Genomic DNA, 24381 nt, shown 5'->3' on the forward strand with positions numbered 1-24381 from the left:
TGGTGTTGAACCGGCCGAAGGGACTCCAGGGCTGGTGCTGAACCGGCCGAAGGGGCTCCGGGGCTGGTGCTGAACTGGCCGAAGGGACTCCGGGGCTGGTGTTGAACCGGCCGAAGGGACTCCAGGGCTGGTGCTGAACCGGCCGAAGGGACTCCGGGCCTGAGCTGAACCGGCCGAAGGGGCTCCGGGCCTGCGCTGAACCGGCCGAAGGGACTCCGGGCCTGAGCTGAACCGGCCGAAGGGGCTCCGGGCCTGCGCTGAACCGGCCGAAGGGACTCCGGGCCTGAGCTGAACCGGCCGAAGGGGCTCCGGGGCTGGTGCTGAACTGGCCGAAGGGACTCCGGGACTGGTGTTGAACCGGCCGAAGGGACTCCAGGGCTGGTGCTGAACCGGCCGAAGGGGCTCCGGGGCTGGTGCTGAACCGGCCGAAGGGACTCCGGGGCTGGTGTTGAACCGGCCGAAGGGACTCCAGGGCTGGTGCTGAACCGGCCGAAGGGGCTCCGGGGCTAACGTTGAACCGGCTGAAGGGACTCCGGGCCTGAGCTGAACCGGCCGAAGGGACTCCGGGCCTGAGCTGAACCGGCCGAAGGGACTCCGGGTCTGGCGCTGAACTGGCCGGGGACTCCGGGACTGGCATTGAACCGGCTGAAGGGACTCCGGGGCTGGTGCTGAACCGGCCGAAGGGGCTCCGGGCCTGAGCTGAACCGGCCGAAGGGACTCCGGGCCTGAGCTGAACCGGCCGAAGGGACTCCGGGTCTGGCGCTGAACTGGCCGGGGACTCCGGGACTGGCATTGAACCGGCTGAAGGGACTCCGGGGCTGAGCTGAACCGGCCGAAGGGACTCCGGGGCTGAGCTGAACCGGCCGAAGGGACTCCGGGACTGAGCTGAACCGGCCGAAGGGACTCCGGGGCTGGCATTGAACCGGCCGAAGGGACTCCGGGGCTGGTGCTGAACCGGCCGAAGGGACTCCGGGGCTGGTGCTGAACCGGCCGAAGGGGCTCCGGGACTGAGCTGAACCGGCCGAAGGGACTCCGGGACTGAGCTGAACTGGCCGGGGACTCCGGGACTGGCATTGAACCGGCCGAAGGGACTCCGGGGCTGGTGCTGAACCGGCCGAAGGGACTCCGGGGCTGGTGCTGAACCGGCCGAAGGGACTCCGGGTCTGGCGCTGAACCGGCCGAAGGGGCTCCGGGCCTGCGCTGAACCGGCCGAAGGGACCGAGCCGGCGACATTCAACCCAACATCTTAAACTTCTAACCAACTTTTAATCAATTATTAAACTTTTAATCAACTTTGAAACTTTTTAAACAATTTGGGAGAACTTTTAAAACTTACATTTTAGACTTTTAATCAAAATACTCTTAACCATCTATTATTGATCTACATCCTTGATTATTTTTAACAACTTTTAGAAACTTTTAAAATAAATTGCGAATTTTTATCAACTTTTAGTCAACTCTTAAATCTTTTTAAACAATTTGGAAATACTTTTAAACTTCTAAAATACATCTTAGACTTTTTAACAATTCTTAGAACAAATTGGGCATTTTTATCAACTTTTAACTTTTAAAATAACTTTGGAAGTCACCTTCCTAATGCCTGCCCCCAGCCTAGCCTCGGGCCATCTACCATCAAAGGCGCTACTTGGCGCCGAGCTTGCGGCCAACACTTTGTCATAGGCAATTAGGCTTACAGAGCTGTGCCTGGTCTCCAGTTGTCTTGGACCCTCTTGCCACTGGACCAAGACCTTTGTTCAGCTAAGCCCGTGTGGTTGCCAGTGTGCAGTGGCCACTCCATGTTAAAAGAACTCACACACAGGCATCTTCCACTTCGTCAGTATGAAGTTCTGGACCTGGAACGTCAGGACCCTCATGGACAATTCCACTAGCAACAGGCCAGAACGCTGCACCGCCATAGTTGCCCGGGAACTCAGACATTTTGACACTGACATCGCTGCCCTAAGCGAGACCCAACGGGCAGGGGAAGACCAGTTGAAGGAACACGGTGGAGATTATACCTTTTTCTGGAAAGGGAAACCAAAGGCAGAACGCCGCCTTCGTGGAGTCGGCTTTGCCATCAAGAATGAGCTGGTCGACCGCCTCAAAGACTCCGCCTGCGGGGTTAACGAACGCCTCATGACTCTTCGTCTTACCCTATCCCAGAATCAATGCGCCACAGTCATCAGTGCATACGCCCCTACACTCGATGCAACAGATGAGGCTAAAGAGTGTTTTTATTCCAACCTCGAGACATCCTTGTCCCGCGTCCCCACGGACGACAAATTGATCCTCCTGGGTGACTTTAATGCCAGGGTTGGCAAAGACACAGTCCTCTGGGGAGGCGTGATTGGCAGAGAGGGGGTAGGGAAAGCCAACTCCAGTGGTACCCTACTCCTGACAAAATGTCTAGAACATGAACTCCACATCACCAACACTCTGTTCTGCCAGAGGGATAAATACAAGGCATCTTGGCCACACCCTCACTCCAAACACTGGCACCTGCTCAACTATGTCATTGTCCGAGCCAGGGATCACAAGGATGTGCGCATCACCCGTGCCATGACAGGAGCTGACGACTCATCGACGGATCATCGTCTAATCCGATCCATCATCAACATTAACATAGCCCCAAAGCAGAGGGGACAGCAGAAGCAGTGCCGCAAAAAAGTTAATGCCAGGGCAGCTAAGAGCGCCCGAGACAGCCAGCGCCTCACAGCCAATCTGGCGTGCCTTGATGACCCTGAGATGCTGAATGCCCACAGTGCTGGGTCTGCCCTCCAGGCCTCTATAACTAGTGCCTGTGATGAGATACTTGGTCACTCAACGAGAAAACATCAGGACTGGTTTGATGAAAATGATCAGGAGATCGAAGAACTAATAGATCGCAAGCGCAAAGCATTTCTGAGCCTCAAGCAACAACTCAACTCGGGAACTGCAAAACAACATTATAGATGGCTCAAGGCTCAGGTCCAACAAAAAACCCGGGACCTAAAGAACAGGTGGTGGATGGAGAAAGCACTGGAGCTACAACAACTGGCCAACAGCCATGATATGCGACAATTCTTCATTGCAGTGAATTCTAAAGGGTCAAAGTGTAATAAAAAGGCAAGCCTGGAAGCTCTGTGCCTCAATGCGAGGAGTATTCGGAACCCAGGAGAGGGCTCTGAGCTAGTTAGAGTGGGTGAGAGCTCAGATGAACAAGACCCCAAGAAAGAATGCAAAAGGCAGGAGGCAACAGAGCAGAGTAGCATTGGGGTAAGTGTAAACCACAAGGTGATAGGAAGGGACAATATGTATGAATATAAAGGGGCTGCAGGAGGGGTCAAAACTAAAAATCATGGTTTAAAAACTAGTATTAAAACACTCTACCTAAACGCACGCAGCATTCGAAATAAAGTAAATGAGTTGACGGCACAAATCATTACAAATGGGTATGATTTGGTAGCCATTACAGAAACGTGTTTGCAGGGTGGCCAAGATTGGGAATTAAACATACAGGGGTATCTGACAATTCGGAAAGATAGACAAGAAGGGAAAGGAGGTGGGGTAGCTCTGTTAATAAAGGATGATATCAGGGCGGTTGTGAGAGACAATATTGGCTCTAATGAACAAAATGTTGAATCATTGTGGGTGGTGATTAGAGATAATAAGATGAAATTGCAGCGCATGGGAAGGGAGGACCTTGAGACAATCACTATCACTAAGGGGGTAGTGCTGATCAGGCTAATGGGACTCAAGGTAGATAAGTCCCCTGGTCCTGATGAAATGCATCCCAGGGTATTAAAAGAGATGGCGAAAGTTATAGCAGATGCATTCGTTATAATCTACCAAAATTCTCTGGACTCTGGGGAGGTACCATCGGATTGGAAAGCAGCTAATGTAACGCCTCTGTTTAAAAAAGGGGGCAGACAAAAGATAGGTAACTATAGGCCGGTTAGTTTAATATCTGTACTGGGGAAAATGCTTGAAGCTATCATTAAGGAAGAAATAGCGGGACATCTAGATGGTACGTGGAGTCAGAGGAAATGTATTAGCATGGATCGAGAATTGACTGGCGAACAGAAAGCAGAGAGTCGGGATAAATGGGTCCTTTTTGGGTTGGAAATCGGTGGTTAGTGGTGTGCCACAGGGATCAGTGCTGGGACCACAACTGTTTACAATATACATAGATGACTTGGAAGAGGGGACAGAGTGTAGTGCAACAAAATTTGCAGATGACACAAAGATTAGTGGGAAAGCGGGTTGTGTAGAGGACACAGAGAGGCTTCAAAGAGATTTAGATAGGTTAAGCGAATGGGCTAAGGTTTGGCAGATGGAATACAATGTCGGAAAATGTGAGGTCATCCACCTTGGGAAAAAAAACAGTAAAAGGGAATATTATTTGAATGGGGAGAAATTACAACATGCTGCGGTGCAGAGAGACCTGGGGGTCCTTGTGCATGAATCCCAAAAAGTTAGTTTGCAGGTGCAGCAGATAATCAGGAAGGCGAATGGAATGTTGGCCTTCATTGCGAGAGGGATGGAGTACAAAAGCAGGGAGGTCCTGCTGCAACTGTACAGGGTATTGGTGAGGCCGCACCTGGAGTACTGCGTGCAGTTTTGGTCACCTAACTTAAGGAAGGATATACTAGCTTTGGAGGGGGTACAGAGACGATTCACTAGGCTGATTCCGGAGATGTTGGGGTTACCTTATGATGATAGATTGAGTAGATTGGGTCTTTACTCATTGGAGTTCAGAAGGATGAGGTGTGATCTTATAGTAACATTTAAAATAATGAAAGTGATAGACAAGATAGAGGCAGAGAGGTTGTTTCCACTGGTCGGGGAGACTAGAACTAGGGGTCACAACCTCAAAATACGGGGGAAGCCAATTTAAAACCGAGTTGAGAAGGAATTTCTTCTCCCAGGTGGTTGTGAATCTGTGGAATTCTCTGCCCAAGGAAGCAGTTGAGGCTGGCTCATTGAATGTATTCAAATCACAGATCGATAGATTTTTAACCAATAAGGGAATTAAGGACTATGGGAGCGGGCGGGTAAGTGGAGCTGAGTCCACGGCCAGATCAGCCATGATCTTGTTGAATGGCGAAGCAGGCTCAAGGGGCTAGATAGCCTGCTCCTGTTCCTAATTCTTATGTTCTTATGTTCCACCTACGGTCCAAACTCCCAAGGCCCCACCCCACTCCTGGCCAAAAACGGGGAAACACTCATCAAGGACACCGAGGCTGTCAAGGCCCGATGGAAGGAGCACTTTGAAGATCTCCTCAATCGAGACTCTGCCTTTGACTTGAGTGTTCTCGACTCCATCCTGCAGCACGCAACCAGCCACCAACTCAGTGAAACGCCAACGTTGCATGAGGTAGAGAAAGCCATAAAACAGCTCAAGAATAACAAGACTACGGGTGCGGATGGAATCCCTGCTGAGGCGCTAAAGTATGGCGGAGAGGCGCTGTTGGCACGGATACATGACCTCATCTCTCTCATATGGAGAGAGGAGAGCATGCCAGGAGATCTCAGAGATGCAGTAATTGTGACCATTTTTTAAAAAGAGGACAAGTCCGACTGCGGCAACTACAAGGGAATCTCCCTGCTATCAGCCACTGGGAAGGTTGTCGCTAGAGTTCTCTTCAACCATCTTCTCCCTGTGGCCGAGGAGCTCCTCCCAGAATCACAGTGCAGATTTTGTCCCCTATGGGGCACAATGGACATGATCTTTGCAGCGTGACAGCTGCTGGAAAAATGCAGGGAGCAGCGCCAGCCCTTATATATGGCCTTCTTCGATCTTACAAAGGCCGTTGATACTGTCAGCTGTGAGGGTCTATAGAGCGTACTCCTCCGTTTCGGATGCCCCCAAAAGTTTGTCAACATCCTTCGCCTGCTTCACGATGACATGCAGGCCGTGATCCTTATCAACGGATGCATTACAGACCCAATTCACGTCCGGACCGGGGTCAAACAGGGCTGCGTCATCGCTCCAACTCTCTTCTCAATCTTCCTCGCCGCCATTCTCCACCTCACAATCAACAAGCTCCCCGCTGGAGTGGAACTAAACTACAGAACCAGTGGGAAGCTGTTTAACCTACTCCACCTCCAGGCCAGGTCCAAGATCACCCCAATCTCTGGCGTTGAGCTGCAGTATGTGGACGACGCCTGCGTCTGCGCACATTCTGAGGCTGAACTCCAGGATATAGCCAATGTATTCACTGAGGCATATGAAAGCATGGGCCTTACGCTTAACATCCGTAAGACAAAGGTCCTCCACCAGCCTGTCACAGCTGCACAGCACTGCCCTCCAATCATCAAGATTCACGACCCGGCCCTCAACAACGTGGACCATTTCCCATATCTTGGGAACCCCTTAGCAACAAAGGCAGACATTGATACGGAGATTCAACACTGCCTCCAGTGTGCTAGTGCAGCCTTCGGCCATCTGAGGAAAAGAGTGTTTGAAGACCTGGCCCTCAAATCTACAACCAAGCTCATGGTGCACAGGGCTGTAGTAATACCCGCCCTCCTGTATGGATCTGAGGTATGGACAATGTATAGAAGGCACCTCAAGTCGCTAGAGATATATCACCAACGATGTCTCCGCAAGATCCTACAAATCCCCTGGGAGGACAGGCGTCGGTGTCCTCGTCCAGGGTAACATCCCCAGTATTGAAGCACTGACCAAACTCGATCAGCTTCGCTGGGCAGGCCACATCGTTCGCATGCCAGATACGAGACTCCCTAAGCAAATGCTTTATGCGGAACTCCTTCATGGTAAACGATCCAAAGGTGGGCAGCGGAAGCATTACAAGGACACCCTCAAAGCCTCCCTGATAATGTGCGACATCACCACTGACATTTTGGAGACCCTGGCCGATGACCGTCCGAGGTGGAGAAAGTGCATCGGGAGGGCGTTGAGTTCTTCGAGTCTCAACGCAAAGAGCATGAAGAGGTCAAGCGCAGACAGCGGAAGGAGCGCGCGGTAAACCAGCCCCACCCACCCCTTCCCTCGACAAATATCTGTCCCACCTGTGACAGAGTCTGTGACTCTCGTATTGGACTGTTCAGCCACCAGAGAACTCACTTTGGGAGTGGAAGTAAGTCTTCCTCGATTCCGCAGGACTGCCTATGATGATGATGATGATGAAGATTACTTCTTCGATAAGGAGGGAGAAGTGTAATCGAGCTCCCCTTAGTGAACTACTGTTCCACCTAGTGGAATACTGTGGTAATGCAACTACTGATGTAAGTACAATAAAGGGTTATGTGACAAAGTCACATGATGACAGGTTTCTGCAAGAGTTATCTTGTAGAGTGTGTGTGTTAGTGATGTAGTAAGAATATATCACACAAATTCTCTATTTTAAATATTCTTCTTCCACACTCTATCCTCACTCTGTTGAATTCAAGCCTCGTTACTCTGTCTCCTAATCACCATCATTCTATCCGAGCATCTCAAAACTATGAAACTTCTTAACCCCTCAGGCTTTGCTTTATTTGCTATAATATACAGGCATTTAGAACCATAGCATGGCATCACTTAATCATTAATTTTTGATGTATCTGTCTTTTCCATGCTCTTTCTAACTTTGATACTATCCTGCACTATAGAACCTGACCCTTTAGCTAGATTTCTTTAAATAAATCTATATCTAGAATTACTTGGCAAACCATTTTTTGTAAATACATAATGAAATGCAACACTATGCAACCTGCAAACGACATCATGATGAAAGTGACACAGGCCCTTTCCCTCCTCAAATTAAAAAAAGTTTGGAGGAAACATATTCTTATGAAAACAATGGACCTTCAAACAAGAAATTCACCGGGGCAATATTCTATACATGTTGAAAATTTCACACCCAAGGTTTCTTGGGTACATACATTGCACGAAAGTTAAAGCATCACGACCATTGGAAAATGTCTAACAGCAGCACCAGTCCCAACACAGCAAGAAACAGCTGCTGTTGTAAGAATAAAGTAATACTGTCAGGGACGAGGGTGAAAGATCCATCATAGCAATGCCCACAAAATAATAGCAGAGCCAATTTAGTTGTTGCAATCATTGTTCAGAGTAAGTTGTTTACCTCTCCTGAAAGCACTGACTTAGACTGGGGTTGTGGGCATCAGCAGTCAGTCTCTGGTGCCTTGCCAAAGAGACTATTCTTGAGGTGTAAACCTAGACAGTACAGAAGCTATTTGTCTATAGGGAACATCATAGCTGAAGCTGATTCTGTCTTCACCTGACATCCATGCACTTTCCAAAGGAGGTCCTGGCTGCCTTGACTGAGATAAGTTAACACAGACCAGGGATCAAACTTCCTAGGCTAAATGGCTCATTATCACACTGGGTAATTAATGTCTACACCCACTGTGCTATTGGTGGGGCTGCCAAGATTAATTGTCAGACTATCAATCTTCAAAAGAGTTAACAAGCCACTAGGCATATTTTGTAAGTAAAAGAAAGTTTGAAAACAGCACAACAAAATAATGGTCCTACTTCATCATTTTCCTGAGTGAAGTTCTTTCGGCAGATATGAGCCATAATTCCAGCTGCAAGAGCATCTCCCAGGACATTAATCATGGTTCGAAATCTATCCCTTTAAAAAAATACAGCTATTAAATGTGAGCAGTCTGTAAAAATAGTCAGCCAGCCACTTACTTTGCTGGAGTAAAAACAACAATATAAGATTTATATATTTTTTAAAATCTTTGCTTCACAACTTACAACGCCCAGTCTACTGCAATTATTAGAGTGATGTCATCTGTAGGAAGACCAACAGACGTCAAGACAATAACCATGGTTACCAGGCCAGCTTGTGGAATCCCTGCTGCACCTATACTGGCAGCTGTCGCTGTTATGCTAGAAAAAAACAAATAAAAATTATTTTTTGTAGGATAAGACTCCCTCATTTTCTATGTATGTTTTTCCTGCTTTGTCCCATTTCCCTCCAGCTGTGACTGCGAGGGTGCCCTGTATCCACACTTTTGGCAATGATGTTCTAAAGCCAACAGGACTTGGTGCAAATGAAAGCGGTATCAGGGATGGTGCTACCTCCAACTTTTCCCAGTCATTTTGTGGACCAAAGCACTCACCTCTGCTCAGTACAGCTGGCATCAGGACCTCAGTGATGCAGGGCCGAAGGCAGCGATGAGTGCTGATGTACAATTCCTATTGGTGCTGTCAGCAGGCTAACTGATTATGAGGGCATCGCAGCCAAGCTCACTATTTACATAGTTGCTTTATTTATTTGATGCCGTGATGAGCTTCCGACCACATATCCACGCCATCGCTCGACTCTGTCCTGGCCTCCACTCATCTGCTGCTGAAACCCTCATCTGTGCCTTTGTTACTTCTAGACTTGACTACTCCAACGCACCCTTGGCTGGCCTCCCACATTCTAGCCTATGTAAACTTGAGGTCATCCAAAACTCAGCTGCCAGTGTCCCAACTCACACCAAGTCCCGTTCACCCATCACCCCTGTGCTCAGTGACCTACATTGGCTCCCAGTTAAGCAACGCCTCAATTTAAAAATTCTCATCCATGTTTTCAAATCCCTCCATGGCCTCGCCTCAACCTACCTCTGCAATCTCCTCCAGCCACACAACCCTCCGAAATATCTGTGCTCCTCTAATTCCGGGCTCTTGAGCAACCCAGATTATAATGATTCAATCATTGGTGGCCGTACCTTCAGCTGCCAAGGTTCTAAGCTTTGGAATTCCCTCCGTAAACCTCTCCTCATCTCTTTCCTCCTTTAAGAGGCTCCTTAAAACCTACCTCTCATCTGCCCTACCATCTCCTGTCAAAGTTTGTTTTAGAATGCTTTTGTGAAGCACCCTGGAAATTTACTATGTTAAAGGCGCTATGTAAATATAAGTTGTTGTTGTCCCTAAAATATACCTTTTAATTGGACTTTACTGCCGTTTGGATTTTAGTATCACGTCCATGTCCCAACAATCAACAAAAATTAACTCGTAGGTTCATACAAGACTACCACAAGGTGAATGCCATTGTGTTGGTTCTAGTGAAAGAGAAATGCTGGGAATGGAGGCTTGACCAGTGTGCCTTGCTTGGCACAAGAGAGGAATATTAAGAAAATCAAACTCAGCAGGCAGTACTTTGTGACAGCAGGAAGTTATGAGAGACGCAAGATATTTAATAACCAGATGCTAACTCCAAATGCCAACTCCTGCATTCCCAGTACTGCTTGATTAAAAAAAAACACAACTCAGGCAGTTTACAGTTATTTGGGCAGGAGTTATCACCTACACAGGCCACAAGGTACTAGATGTCAGAGTAGCATCATGATATAAATTCAACTTTTGCCTTCCCTGATTGCTCGGTGAGAAGCTGAGCTATACAGACCATGATCTTATTGAATGGTGGTGCAGACTCGAAGGGCCAAATGGCCTATTCCTGCACCTATTTTCTATGTTTCTATGTTTCTATGGCAGTCCAGGTTCTATCCCTGCTCTATTAGCTGATCCCAGCAAGACAGCAGCTACATTGGGGGATGCGATGGAAATCGCCCTTTGTTCCCACTCTTTGGGCCGGAATCTTCCCAGCCCTGCAAATGCGGGATTCGAGGCGGGCCTGCTGTCAAAATGGTCGTGATTGACAGCGAGGCGGGGTCCCGCTCTGAACCTGCCTCCTTGTCAGTTTCTGAAGTGCCGGGTCTGGCTGCAGTTCACAGATCCGACGACAAGCGATGGGCCAGCCAATTAACATAATTCAGAGGTACTTTAAAGGTATTTAAAAATAATTTTACCAGGTACTTATCATTTTTCCAAGTTTTTCAGATCTTCCCATCGCTCGGGCTTCACGTGAGGTAAGTGTGTCGGGTTCTGAGTGACTCTCTATTGCTTTGACTAGTTGACAGAAGTAGAAGTGGTATAAAAGTTACCATTTCACAGCTGTTCACTTTCCAATCTCAGAAGCTGAAGCCTTCAGGATTTGGAAGACACTTTTGAGTTGTATGCAGTTTGGAATTGTTCACAGTGAACTCTCTATCCACTGTCACCTCCTTGGAGCAACCTCTTTCATCATTGACAGATCGCTTCTGTCATCTCAACTTCAGCTGCCATCTATTCCAGCAGCATTGCTGCCCTTGAGAAAATCTCATTTTGGTCCTCAGAATCCCACCACGATCAGCCCCAACAGCAACATCACTAAAGACACCAGCATCACCATCAACAACAGCAACTTTCTTCGCAATCAATTGATGCTGCACAGTACAGAGGGCATCAGTACCCGACATTGCTGCCCAGGAGGTCAGGGATGACTTCACCATGATCAGATTTACTTCACTTGATGTGCCAGGTTGGCACCACCCCACACGAGCATCATAAGGCATCCCTACAATGCCAAGCCATTCCTTTCACACTCATCACCATTGCAGGGGTACCCTTATGTCTCGCCATTCTTTAAAACTCATTAAGCCACTTCCAAAAATGCATACAAATCTGTCCAAGAACGTAAAGTGTTCAAAATAAAGATTTCAATGTTTCACAATACATTAGCAGAAACTCTACATGAACATTGGCAAAAAGACCAACTCTCCACCCCACCCGTCTCCTTTCTCTACCCGCCTTCACGTACTCTCCTGTCCCTCGTCCACCTCCTCCCTGTCCCCCCCCCACCACTCCCTGTCCTCCCCCTCCCCCGCACTCCCTGCAAACCCCCCCCCACTTCCTGTCTACCTTTGTGTGTTGTTAGTTGGTATGATTGGGCAAGGATGAGGGTGAGTGTGAGGGATAGCTAGTGAGATGGGGATGTGATAATGTAGATAGAGAGAGAGGAATGGGTGGAGGTGCAAGGTAAGTTGGTGTGAGTAAGGATGTGCAGGGGTGTGGTAGGGAAGGCAGAGTGATGGGGATGTAATGAGTGGCTCTACAGGATGAGGTTGAGTGTGGCTTTGCAGTAACATTTCGTGATCTACTGAGATCATTGAAAGGTTTGCGCCACTGCAACCAGGTCATGCTGACGACATCCCTGCTTGTGCCCGTGGTCTTGATGTGTACAGTAACCTGGTGCATTATAGTTCTAGACTAGAAACCTAGAGCTTGTAGGGGCTTTTTTTACTAGTGAGTGAGTTCAATGTGTGGAGGCAGGCGAGCAGCAAACTCACATGCTGGTACCGTGGAGGAGTGCCTAGAGAGACTTTAGCTCCTGGGTCTCATTTCCATATTGGAGGTTGGACTGCCGCCCGAAGCCGGCAGGAATCACTGCTTGGCCGGCAGGTGAGAATGGGAATTTGGGAGGCAAGAAGTTGCTGCTGGAGACATGACATAATGGTCCACAGCACTGCGGTAAATAGTCATTCCCTGACAAGTTTAACCTAGTAGCGAAACCATTAAGCCTATGGCCTCCCCACACAGGTTAAGATTGCAGTTGGCCCAGATGACATTAGCAGGATCAGATCTGCATTCTTAAACAACAACCCTGCCAGCTACGGGCAGGTGTCCTGGACACCTACAAATTAAAATTGCAGTTGACCGGGTCAGGATGAGAAACCAGTGGGTACATCACCCACTCCATTTTAACTGCACCCCCGCACCCGGTTTCAGCCGGACGGTGGGCTTAAAATTTTCCTATGAGTTTAAATTCCACTGTGGAAGTTGTGAAACGGATTCATTATATCTCGTAATTTGTGGGCTTGCAATCAAAAATATAAGCTACTAGTTTGTTTAAAATCCATTAATATACTAATATTCAAGTAAGTGAATCTGTCACCCTTATGTGGTATGGCCTCTCTATGATTCCAGTCCAATACTATGTGGTTGACTCTAATGCATTCTGAGGTGACCTAGCAAGCCACTCAGTTGTAAAACAACGGGTACAAAACAGAAATATCGGATGGGTCCATTGGCAATGATCCAGGCATTGGACCAGGACAAGACTCAAACAATCACAACCTATTTGGTCCTGCAAAATTCTTCCTCAGGGCACTGGTGCTCCAGTTGGGAGAGCTGTCTCATGGAACAGCTCAATATGGATGTACTCACAGAGTTACAACTATTACACCTCAGACCGATCACCATTCCTCGATATGTCCTGTTCCACCAATAGGATAGACAGACCAGAGGTGAGGGCATAATCATACACAGTCAAGTGGATGTGACCCTGGAGCCCTCAGGACTGACACCAGAGCTCATGAAACGTTATGATTTCAGGTCAAACGTCCTGAGAATTTTAAAAAAAATGTGCACATGTGTGGATGTGAGATGAAGACAGGTTTAGGGTAATCTATGATGCCCCATGGCCTAATAACCAGCCAACACTCAACATCAATGGCAAATTGGATAAGCAATTGGAAGGCAAGTGGCTGCCTTGGAACCAAACCCCAGCTAGAAATCAATGCCTTTAGAAGAGGGAGGAAGAAAAGTTGGTCAGAATATACTAAATTGCAATTTGCTCATATAAGTGAGAATTCCAAATACCTTACAGTAATAATTTGTCCAAAGTCCAGTTCATAGTTGTTAACCTGTGCAATAAATATTGCTGCCACAGCTTCGTACAAGGCAGTGCCATCCATGTTGATTGTAGCTCCCACAGGCAAAACAAACCTGGCAATTCTTCTATCGATATGATTGTTTTCCAACAGGCACTTGAAGGTAATAGGTAAAGTGGCAGAACTGTAAATAGATAAGCAATGGCAACCACAGTTATACTACAGTGTAAGCCTCAAATAGTGGACAGATCCATGCAGATCTGATTTATCTGGTTTAACCAATGCCCATTATAACCAGTGAACGGACCGCCAAAGAAGCCCCAATGACAGCTACTCAAACTTTAGAAATGCTTTTAAAATGTACCCATAGATGATCAACAATCTTTTTCATCAATCAACTGCATAGCTCCTGATGTGGAATGTTTGGTCATTAACTCTAGGCAGGCAAACCAGACTAATGGCCACAGATTAGGCTTAAAAAACTCAAAATCTGGGAGGAGTAAAATGCCTATTTTATTTGCATTAAAACTATAGCTAATTTACCTACAATGAAAACCAATATCCGTGTCCTCTGTAATCAATAAAACATGTATTACTTTTAATGTATTTGATTTGGGAAAACTGTTTTTGATCAGTTTACTCCACTATCTGGATGAACTACTTCTGCTATAAACAGAATACACTGCATTACCAACACATCATTGACTATGGTGAAGGAGTCAAATATCAGACAGAAGTTAAAAATAGGAGAAGAGTATGAAGGAAATTCAGGTATAACTTTGTCATTTTACACAAAGAATAATAGACTTGTGGATTAAAGAACAGTTCAGGTCTGCACTAGATATTCTCTTAGATTCAGGATGACTGGTCTCTCTCATAAGCAGATCCTTTGTACCCGATGATCAGGAGTTTACCATTACTGCCCAGTTTCTAGTCATTGGATAGTATGACTTGGGTGTCGTAACAAGGAAACTCTTCATTGTGTGTACTGGCTACTGGAATCTTGCATATGCCCCCATGTGTGTTTCTCCTGTTTTGCGGATGATTTCCTAATGGACACTCTAGTAAGATAAGAATAATTATAAACCAATAGGCTGATTTATTTTTATTATTAAACGGCAGCATTTGAACCTTGCAAAAGAACATGGAACATACCTTGATGAAGTAGCCAAAGCTATGAGCAGAGCTTGAAGAATTCCTCTTATATAAACTATTGGATTTTTCTTGGTGATAAAGAGGTACAACATGGGTAGAATAAATAACCCATGGACCACTAGACCACAAACCACTGTGATAGCATAGAAACCCAGTTTCTTTCCAATTGCTGTAGGATCATCCATCTCCAGTATTTTTCCAGCAATAAGGAACACTATGCCTAATGGGAAATAGCTAACATAAAGAACACAATATGTGTAATTAAGCAAAACAGAAAACAAACAGAAACAAAAGCAAGAATCATCTCTAGAGTACCATCATTTAGATCTCAGGAAGTGTCTTACAGAACTACGAAGAGTTTTACTGTTGAGGAAATATTATTTTGTCATTTATAGTGTCCATAATTTATTAGCTGGCAGAATTAAAAGAGACAATTGCTAGACAATGGTCTTTGTTGCTTTTTCATGTTCTGAGATTTAAATAAATCTATGTCGGAAAACGTAAGTGAAGCCAATTTTTCTTTTTTGAAAAATATAGTTCAATAATACAAAAGATAAAAAGTATTTTCCAAGAGTATAGTTATATTGCTTCAGTATATTGCAATGGCATTGCTATACATACCAATTGGTACATAAGGCTGTCTAAATTATTTATTAAATAGCTTATAGATAGAGAATAAGCCATAGTCCTGAGTTTAACATGAGCCTAATCAGAATGGTAACTCAAGTTATAATCCATACCAAATCTTCTTTGAAAATACTACTAAGTCATCATCATCATAGGCAGTCCCTTGAGTCGAGGATGACTTGCTTCCATGCCAAAAAGTTCACAGGTGTTTCAATGAAGGACCTGACATTCCAGGTCCCGAATGACATGTTGAAGGGTGGAAAATGCCTGTGCGTGGTTTTTTTTAATGTGTGGTGGCCGTTGCACACCAGCCACCACACAGGCTTGACAGAGCTAGGTCTTCGTCCAGTGGCAAGATGACTAGAGACCTGCTGTGTACAGAGAGACTCAATCATCAGATCACACCCCTTGGACATTTATGTCAGTGGACACTGGCTGAAAAGATTATAACAACAACTTGCATATATAATGGCTTTAAAGTAGTAAAATGTCCCAAGGAGCGTTATCAGACAAAATTTTACACCAAGCTACATAAAGAGCAATTAGGACAGGTGACCAAAAGCTTGGTCAAAAAAGGTAGGTTTTAATGAGCATTTAAATTTGGATGAACTGAGTTTACGGAGGGTGGAAGGTGGGAGGCTGGCCAGAAGAGCATTTGAATAATCGAGTCTAGAGGTAACTAAAGCATGGATGAGGGTTTCAGCAGCAGATGAGCTGAGGCAGGGTTGGAGAGGGCAATTATTGTGGATTGGTATTTAAACATTTAAAAAAAACTTTTCCTGAATTTCCTTACAGTCTGGTGGAGAGTAATGAGTATGGGTTGATAGAGACAGCAACCTTTATTGTTGCTACCCAGGAGGTTTTAGTGTACTGCTATCAATAAAAAAAATTACAAGATGCATGGTAAGTTTAACACTTCGCACCAAAATAAACACTTAGTAGCATTTACTCGTCACAACTTTCACCCACATGACACCATAATTGAACATATAATGAACCAGTTACTGTCATGTATCTTACATTATTATATATAACTGTATCCTAACATGCTATACATGACTGTAATACGATATGACCTGTAACCACCAGCATACCTTACCACCAGGGGTGCACTTGCTAGAGACAGTTATATAAGGACAGGTCTCAGGCAAGTGCAGCATTCCAGAGCTGTGAAATAAAGGTGCAGGTCCAGAGTGACCTTGACTTCACTACATGCCTCGTGTGAATCTGTACTGAGGGGACAGGACTTTAGAATCCACAGAATGACGAACAACGGATCAGATGAAAAATACAATGCAGGAGACAATTGGGAGGACTTTATAGAAAGGCTCCAGCAAAGCTTTGCAACCAAAGACTGGTTAGGCGACGATAAGGCAGACAAGAGAAGAGCCCATCTCTTGACCAGCTGTGGCTCGAAAACATACACTTTAATGAAGGATCTGTTGGCACCCGAGAAATCAGCAAGCAAGTCGTTTGAACAATTGAGCACACTGGTAAGAGACCACCTGAAGCTAGCGAGCAGCCTACACATGGCCAGACACAGGTTCTACAACTACACACTGTGTGGGCCAGAGCATACCCGACTTCGTGGCGGAACTTCGGAGGTTGGCTAGTTTATGTGAGTTCTCCGATGAACTGAGGAGAGAAATGCTGAGAGACTTTTTCATTGAAGGAATAGGCCATGCAGGCATATTCCGAAAGCTCATAGAGACCAAGAACCTGATCTTAGAGGCAGCAGCACTGGTTGCACAGACATTCTTGGTAGGGGAAGAAGAAACGAGGTTGATTTACAATGCAGGTACCACAACTAACGAAACGTCGGAACAAGAAGTTCACAGCACTAAACAAGCTGCTACCCCCACACACAAACAAAACCGGGAGAACAGGCTCTCGACAGCAGGCAGAAGCCATCAAGGGCCACAGCAACGGCCGTTCATACCTCATCAATCCACAATGCGAGCAATCAACTACAAACTGAGAGAAGCTCAAGAGAGACCAGCCAGACGCAGCTCATTCTTTGGGAACACTTTGAACAATGGAACAGGTCTGTGCTGGAGGTGTGGGGGTGGGCACTCATCAAGGGGATGTCGATTTCAGCAGGTTGTTTGCAGAAATTGTGAATATACAGGGCATTTGGCTCGCATGTGCAAAAAAACGGCAGCTCGGCTGGTATACGAATCGGATGGGTCGGAAAGCGGACCAGAAGATAGTGGGGACAGTACCCGGGACACCAATGTACAGCGGGTGAACATGATCAATGGCCGCTGCTCCTACAACAGGACGCCTCCTATAATGATGAGGGTCCTACTCAATGGGATATCTGTCAACATGGAGCTGGATACGGGAGCGAGTCAATCTCTCATGGGTGCTCAACAATTTGAACAACTGTGGCCACATAAAAGAGACAGACCAAAACTCACAAGGGTTGACACCAAACTAAGGACCTATACCAAAGAAATCGTACCAGTCCTCCGCAGCGCCATGCTCTCTGTCACACACAAAGGGACAGTGAACCGACTTCCCCTGTGGATTGTCCCCGGAGACCCCCCCATCACTGCTGGGGAGAAGCTGGCTGGCAAAACTAAACTGGAAATGGGATGATGTCCATGCCATGTCATTAGAGGAACGGACCTCCTGCTCAACAGTGCTAAAGCGATTTGAACATCTCTTTCAGCCAGGTGTGGGCACTTTCAAAGGGGCCAAAGTCAAAATCTACATCACACAGGATGCTAGACCTGTCCATCACAAGGCCAGAGCTGTACCCTATGTGATGAGGGAAAAGATTGAACACGAACTAGACAGGCTTCTGTGGGAAGGCATTATATCACCTGTGGAATTTAGCGACTGGGCAAGTCCCATCGTCCCAGTCATGAAGCCTGATGGATCCGTACAAATCTGTGGGGACTACAAATCTACCATAAACAGAGTCTCTCTATAGGACCAGTACCCGCTGCCCAGAGTGGAGGACTTATTTGCCACATTGGCTGGAGGTAAACTTTTCTCAAAATTAGACCTCACATCTGCGTATATGACGCAAGAATTGACCGAGGAATCCAAGCTACTCACCACCATCAACACACATCGAAGCCTTTTCATGTACAATCGATGCCCATTTGGCATCAGGTCGGCAGCTGCCATATTCCAGCACAACATGGAGAGTCCATGTTGGGGACGGTTGTATTTCAAGACGACATACTTATCACGGGCAGGGACACCGACTCCCATCTCCGTAATTTGGAGGAAGTACTAAAGCGGCTGGATAATGGCAAAACCTGACGGAGGCATGTAGACCAAGTCAAAAGCAGATTTACCAACAACACTGCGGAACCAGAGGCAGACTACAATGTGGAACTCGCACCACACCTGGTGGACAGACAGAGGGAACAACCTGAGGAAAGGGCAATCCCAACAGACAGCCCAGGCGAGTCAACAACAATCACACCAATCGGAACAGACAGCCCAGGCGAGATACCAGCAACCACACCCAAAGAATAACAGACACCAAGGCAAACAACTGAACCACAACTCAGACGCTCCACGCGAGAGCGTAGACCACCTGAGAGACTGAACCTATAAAGACAATAAGACCTTGGGGGAGGGTGATGTCATGTAACTTACATTATTATATATAACTGTATCCTAACATGCTATACATGCCTGTAATAAGATACGACCTGTAACCACCAGCATACCTTACCACCAGGGGTGCACTTGCAAGAGACAGGTATATATGGACAGGTCTCAGGCAAGTGCAGCATTTCAGAGCTGTGAAATAAAGGTGCAGGTCCAGAGTGACCTTGACTTCACTACATGCCTCGTGTGAATCTGTACTGAGGGGACAGGACTTACAGTTACCATTCACTAAAATGCAGGTAAAGTTATGCATGGAAAGCACCTGACAGAAACTCACCAAGTGGCAACAGCGACAATCTTCATCACAGTTTCATTTAAACACTGACAGAAGCTGACCAGTGGCAGGCCATTCTTTCCCATTCTCCCCAGCATTAAACCTTTACACAGAGAATAAACACTTGTCACAGCTCAAATCATTAACTTTAACTGTTGTCACGGCACTATCCAGACCTTAAACATGCAATTGGTTTACAGGCCCATTGCAAAATTAAGCAATCATCATTTTAAGATCAAAAAGGAGCCCAAAATTCCACAAAATTGCCGGTTTTTGGCATTATTTCAGATTAACGGCCAATTATTTAGTCCGAAATAACGGCAAAAAAATTTTTCCGAAGTTTCGCCAAAATTATTTTTCATTTTGGAGCAGCGCAGATTCTCCTCTGGTTTTGAGGGTGGAGCTAATTTTTTGCACTGAAAAAGTGAGGCCCATTCTGCGCATGCCCAAGCATTTAGGTTTCCTTGGTAATGCGAGGCACAAGGTGAGGGAAGGAGCTGCCTCTCTCCGATTCCCGGGCATGGGAGGAAGAAAATGTGGGCTGAGGGCTGTTTTTATATAATTGCGTAGAGAGAGCTTTACTCTGTAGCTAGCTTATGCTGTATCTGTCCTGGGAGTGTTTTGATGCTGAGACGTGAACTCCCTGTCCAAGCCTCTGGACTCTGCTGACAGCTCACAAATGGCCCACCGTGGCCGCCCCTATCCCTGGCCAAATGGCCCACCATGGCCGCCCCTATCCCAATGGCCCACCGCGGCCACCCCTAACCCTGGCCAAATGGCCAGCCGAGTGTTTTAATCACAGTAAATATTAAGTCCTAAAAATAAAATAACTTTCTTTTATAATTAAGTAATTGTAAGATAATATTACATCACTACATTCAGTAGGAACATAATAAATACAGATCAACACAACAAATCACTCCTAAGCCCCCGTTAACGCCTAATTTCGATCGGACTCCGATTTGGTACGGTAAGGTTTTAAAAAGTGGTCCATAGCTTTGTCCTTAAAAAAATCCTTATTGGCGAAACTCGCAAAAACGGGCAAAAATCACGTTTTGGGTGGGATACCCCCTTGACATCAGAAAAATGATACTTAAAAAAAATGGCCGTTATCTGTTAAGGACAGCGTTATCCCATTGGCGAAACTTGCAAAATTAAGTAAGCTCAAAAAAAGTGTTAAGGAGCTAACTGGTGGTGAATTTTGGGCCCTATATATAGAGAGAAAAAAGACACACAAACACCCAACCTGAAAATATTTTTGATTAATTATAAAATCAATAAATTCAAGTGACAATTTCTTTTGAGTAATTTAACTCTTAGATTGCTGGAAAGTTGAGTGAAACTCTCCTCTCCCTGTGTAGAGCATATTGTTTTTAGCTTAACATTGTGACCATAAAATAATCAATATCATAGTAATAATGATTGCGTAATATGCAATATTCAAGTTTTGGATGTTACTGCCTTTATAGATCGATAAGGACTGATGAAGGAGAAAGCGTTTGGCATGATAGAGGCCATTGAGCAGTTGATTGATAGCTTTCATTTTATCGTTAACTTGAAAATGCTGAAGTTTATTTTCCAGCTTGTTATTAAATAATTTGGTAAAGAAATTGAAATGCAGCTATAGCCCAAGCAAAGACACAATTTGCCTTTGCACTGAACAAAATTAATATGTTTATTCTCGCCATTATTTTGAATTCTCAGTTTAAACAAGATAAAGCATAGGTATTCTAATCACTCTTTTTCTGACCTAGGCCATCTCTTTCTGAAATTAAAGTTAAGCATGATAACAGTTTAAATATGAAACATCACATGAAGAAAACTTTCAAAATGAATTCCGGATTGTTTTCAAATCATTTGGAAAAACAAAAGTGCAGAAATGTTGTTACAGTACAAGACAATTCCAGTTACATTCAGAGAATATACTGATGCATGGGGGACATTCTGTACACTACACAAGCACATATCATGGTATCCAAAGGATTGCGGACACAGGTGCAGTGAGTCCCTTTAGTTTTTCGGTTAATATCAACTCCAGGCTTTCTTTCGAGAGAGAGTGAAGTCTTCAAGAAATGTATTAGTGAAGGTACTCAAATACAAAGAAGATCATTTTGCAGATAAGTTTAATCGTATCATTGTGAAATATGTTCATGTTTATTTTTTATTACATTGGAAGCATTTTGAGCTGTGAATATTTGAGATTGTGAGAAAGAAAAAGAGCAGTCGAAAGAATTAAAAAAAATAATTTTGTGCAACTTGATTGATAAATATTTGTCATAGGTGTGTTAGGCCATATAACCTGAATGTATTATCAGGGCCATTGATTTCTGGAACTTAAATAAGTAAAGCTCTGTTTTTATTACATGGTATTGTGGGATTTCTTACATGATGCTTTGAGAATTGAATTCCTCAACTCTGAACATTATTCTGTGGAAACAATAAATGAGTGATCTTCATTATTTTATATATTGTTTTACCTTTGTCTAACTTTTAGATCTTGTATATTTAAACAAAAACGTGGGGATATACTGCAAGGTGGTATGAAAGTTGGGGCAGGTACCTGACTTTTAGCAGTAGCAAGGAGGAGCGTGGAGTTTAACAGCACGGGGAACAACTCTTGACTTTGGTTATGCTGTGGGGACAGTTCTAGGGTTTGACAGAACCCAGGTTGAGGTCCTGGAATTTGGTAGCTCTGGGATGGAGATCCTGTGGTCTGTCACCACCATGGAGGGCAACCTGGGATTTGGCTGAACTAGGGGGAGAAGAAGGGGGAGCTTGATTCACTGGTGGATTCATGGGATCTGTCAGTAGATTTGGGGGGAAGGGGTAATCTGGATCTGGCATCAACGGTTTGCAATTTTCTAAGAGATCACCAAAAACATCAAGTTAAATGTTTGTGTTTGATTCCTAAAAAATAAGTAAATCCTGTTTTCCTTTAATAAATATCATGTATATGTATATACAGGTAGAGCATCCGAAATCCGGAGTTCAAAAATTCATAATATTCTGAAATCTGGATATCGTGCTGATCGGCAGAGGGATCATCTGGAATCCAGAACATGATCCCAAATCCGGACATTTTTTTAAACCGATTACTGCTGCGAGTTGGGCTGAGGGAGGGGGGGGGGGGAAACACTCCCCCAAAAATTCCCCAAAACAAAAAATAAAAATTCACAAAACATTCACAAAACCCTTACCTACTAAATCACTGAAAAAGAATTTTAAAATAAAAACTTTAACTTACATTTTTTGCAGGTCTTCAACGCAGGTTTTTCCCGGTCGTCGCCGCTGCCGCCCCCGGACCCACCGACCCCCTCTCTGCCGTCACGCACCCCCCCCCCACCCCCACCGCCCCGAACCCACCGACCCTCCCCCCCCCCCTGCTGCCCCAGACCCTCCACCGAGCCTCCGCTGCCCCGGGCCGTCCACAGCCCCGGACCCTCCGCCGGCCACCCTCCGCTGTCGCAGCACCGTTACCTCGGCCCAGGTGCTTCCAGATTCGGGACATCAGAAACACGTTCTGAAATCCGGAAATACCCGAAATCCGGAACGGTCTCGGACCCAAGGTTTCCGGATTTCGCATGCTCTACCTAGATTCCAAGTTCTGAACCTGCCTCTCTAGAACAGTAAATAAGCACATAACTGTCTTAATAAAATGCTATGTATAATTTTAATAAATAAAATTTAGTGTGTGGACAGGGGTGAGGCTTGAAGTCAACTTCTCTTGTGAATTGCCCATTTAAAAGGGTTGGGCCTATACTCATTGGAGTTTAGAACATTTAGAGGTGATCTTATTGAAACATATAAGATTTTGAGGGGACTTGACATGGGTAGATGCAGAGAGGATTTTTCCCCTCGTGGGGGAATCTAGAACTAGGGGGCATAGTTTCAGAATAAGGGGTCGCCCATTTAAAATGTAAATGAGGAGGAATTTCTTCTCTCAGAGGGTCATGAATCTTTGGAATTCTCTACCCCAGAGAGCTGTGAATGTATTTAAGGTGGAGATAGACAGATTTTTGAACGATAAGGGAGTCAGGGTTATGGGGAGCGGGCGGGGAAGTGAAGTTGAGACCAGGATCACTTCAGCCATGATCTTATTGAATGGTGGAGTAGGCTCCATAGGCCAAATGGCCTACTCCTGCTCCTATTTCTTATGAATGACCAATCTTACTGTCAATCACAGACATTTCAAGAAATTACCTCAGAAAACATTATTTACCCGAGGCAAGATCATTTATGTTGGATATAAAGAACTAAAATTACCCACCATTTTTCCATTGAGGAAAGGAAATAAAATCTTTGTTTTGCTTTCTAAATGGTTTGTATATTACTGTTGAAAATAAGCAAATGGCGTTACGTTATGGTGGTCTGCGAGAGTGGCCCTAGCGCAAGTCACTGCTTGGGATTAACAAACATTAATTTGTACTCTTACACTATGTGAAATATTGGTGATCAAAGCCAATGGTGGCAAAAGCAATGTGAGCTGATGAAATATTGCACAAAAAGCATACAGCATATTAAAATATGTTGAGTAATTTTTCCCGCAGTATGCTAGATAAGTCCAGTGATAATAATGCAAGGTACATTTACTTACTGCTTATTTTAATTTGGGAAAAACATCTGGAACATCAAAATAAAGATTTTAAATTATAGATATGTTACTTCATTGAAGAAATGATTCATAGACACAGGAAGTCAGAGGTGAAAAAATAATCTATACATGCTGATGCATGCTGCACAGTTTGACAGAAGGTGCTCTTTTTAGCAAACTTACCCATTGTTGCGGAAAATATAACAATGCCAAGAACATTCATTCCATCACTCGATCCCGGTCCTGATTTGTATATGATTTCTGGAGGAGGGGTGATGTCCAAGGAAATGTTCTGAATTATTTCATTGTCATCCTGAATTTCATAGATTAAAGGCATTTTCGTGGCAGCTTCAGATCCTGCTACTTTGACAGAAATGACTATTGGGACGATCTTGGTTCGATACTGTGAAACAACAAGATTATGTCAGCTGTGGTTCTGAGTCAGAAAGTTGTGGATTCAAGTCCCACTCCAGGGACTTGAGCACATAAATCTAGGCTAGTGCTGAGGGAGCACTGCACTGTCAGAGGTGCTGTCTTTCGGATGATACGTTAAACTGAGGCCCCGTCTGCTCGCTCAAATGGATGTAAAAGATCCCATGGCACTATTTCGAAGACGAGCAGGGGAGTTATATAAGGGAATTAAGGGTTACGGGGAGAGGGCGGG

The 24381-nt window shown here is 45.2% G+C and overlaps 1 protein-coding gene across 1 annotated transcript in view; it reads right to left on the reverse strand.

Moving 5' to 3' along the window:
• The window catches only part of slc1a7a (solute carrier family 1 member 7a), a 197982-nt gene that overhangs the window by 29445 nt on the left and 144156 nt on the right, over positions 1-24381 (reverse strand). Inside the window, exons 5-10 of the mRNA XM_070886126.1 lie at positions 23901-24120; positions 19130-19229; positions 14593-14826; positions 13427-13621; positions 8714-8848; positions 8486-8585 (exon numbers count right to left, since the gene is read on the reverse strand). Of these exons, the coding sequence (XP_070742227.1) occupies positions 8486-8585; positions 8714-8848; positions 13427-13621; positions 14593-14826; positions 19130-19229; positions 23901-24120 (984 nt within the window). The remainder of the gene's footprint in view (positions 1-8485; positions 8586-8713; positions 8849-13426; positions 13622-14592; positions 14827-19129; positions 19230-23900; positions 24121-24381) is intronic.

This window comes from Pristiophorus japonicus, chromosome 8 (genome assembly GCF_044704955.1).
Source record: "Pristiophorus japonicus isolate sPriJap1 chromosome 8, sPriJap1.hap1, whole genome shotgun sequence".
Taxonomy (NCBI): domain Eukaryota; kingdom Metazoa; phylum Chordata; class Chondrichthyes; family Pristiophoridae; genus Pristiophorus; species Pristiophorus japonicus.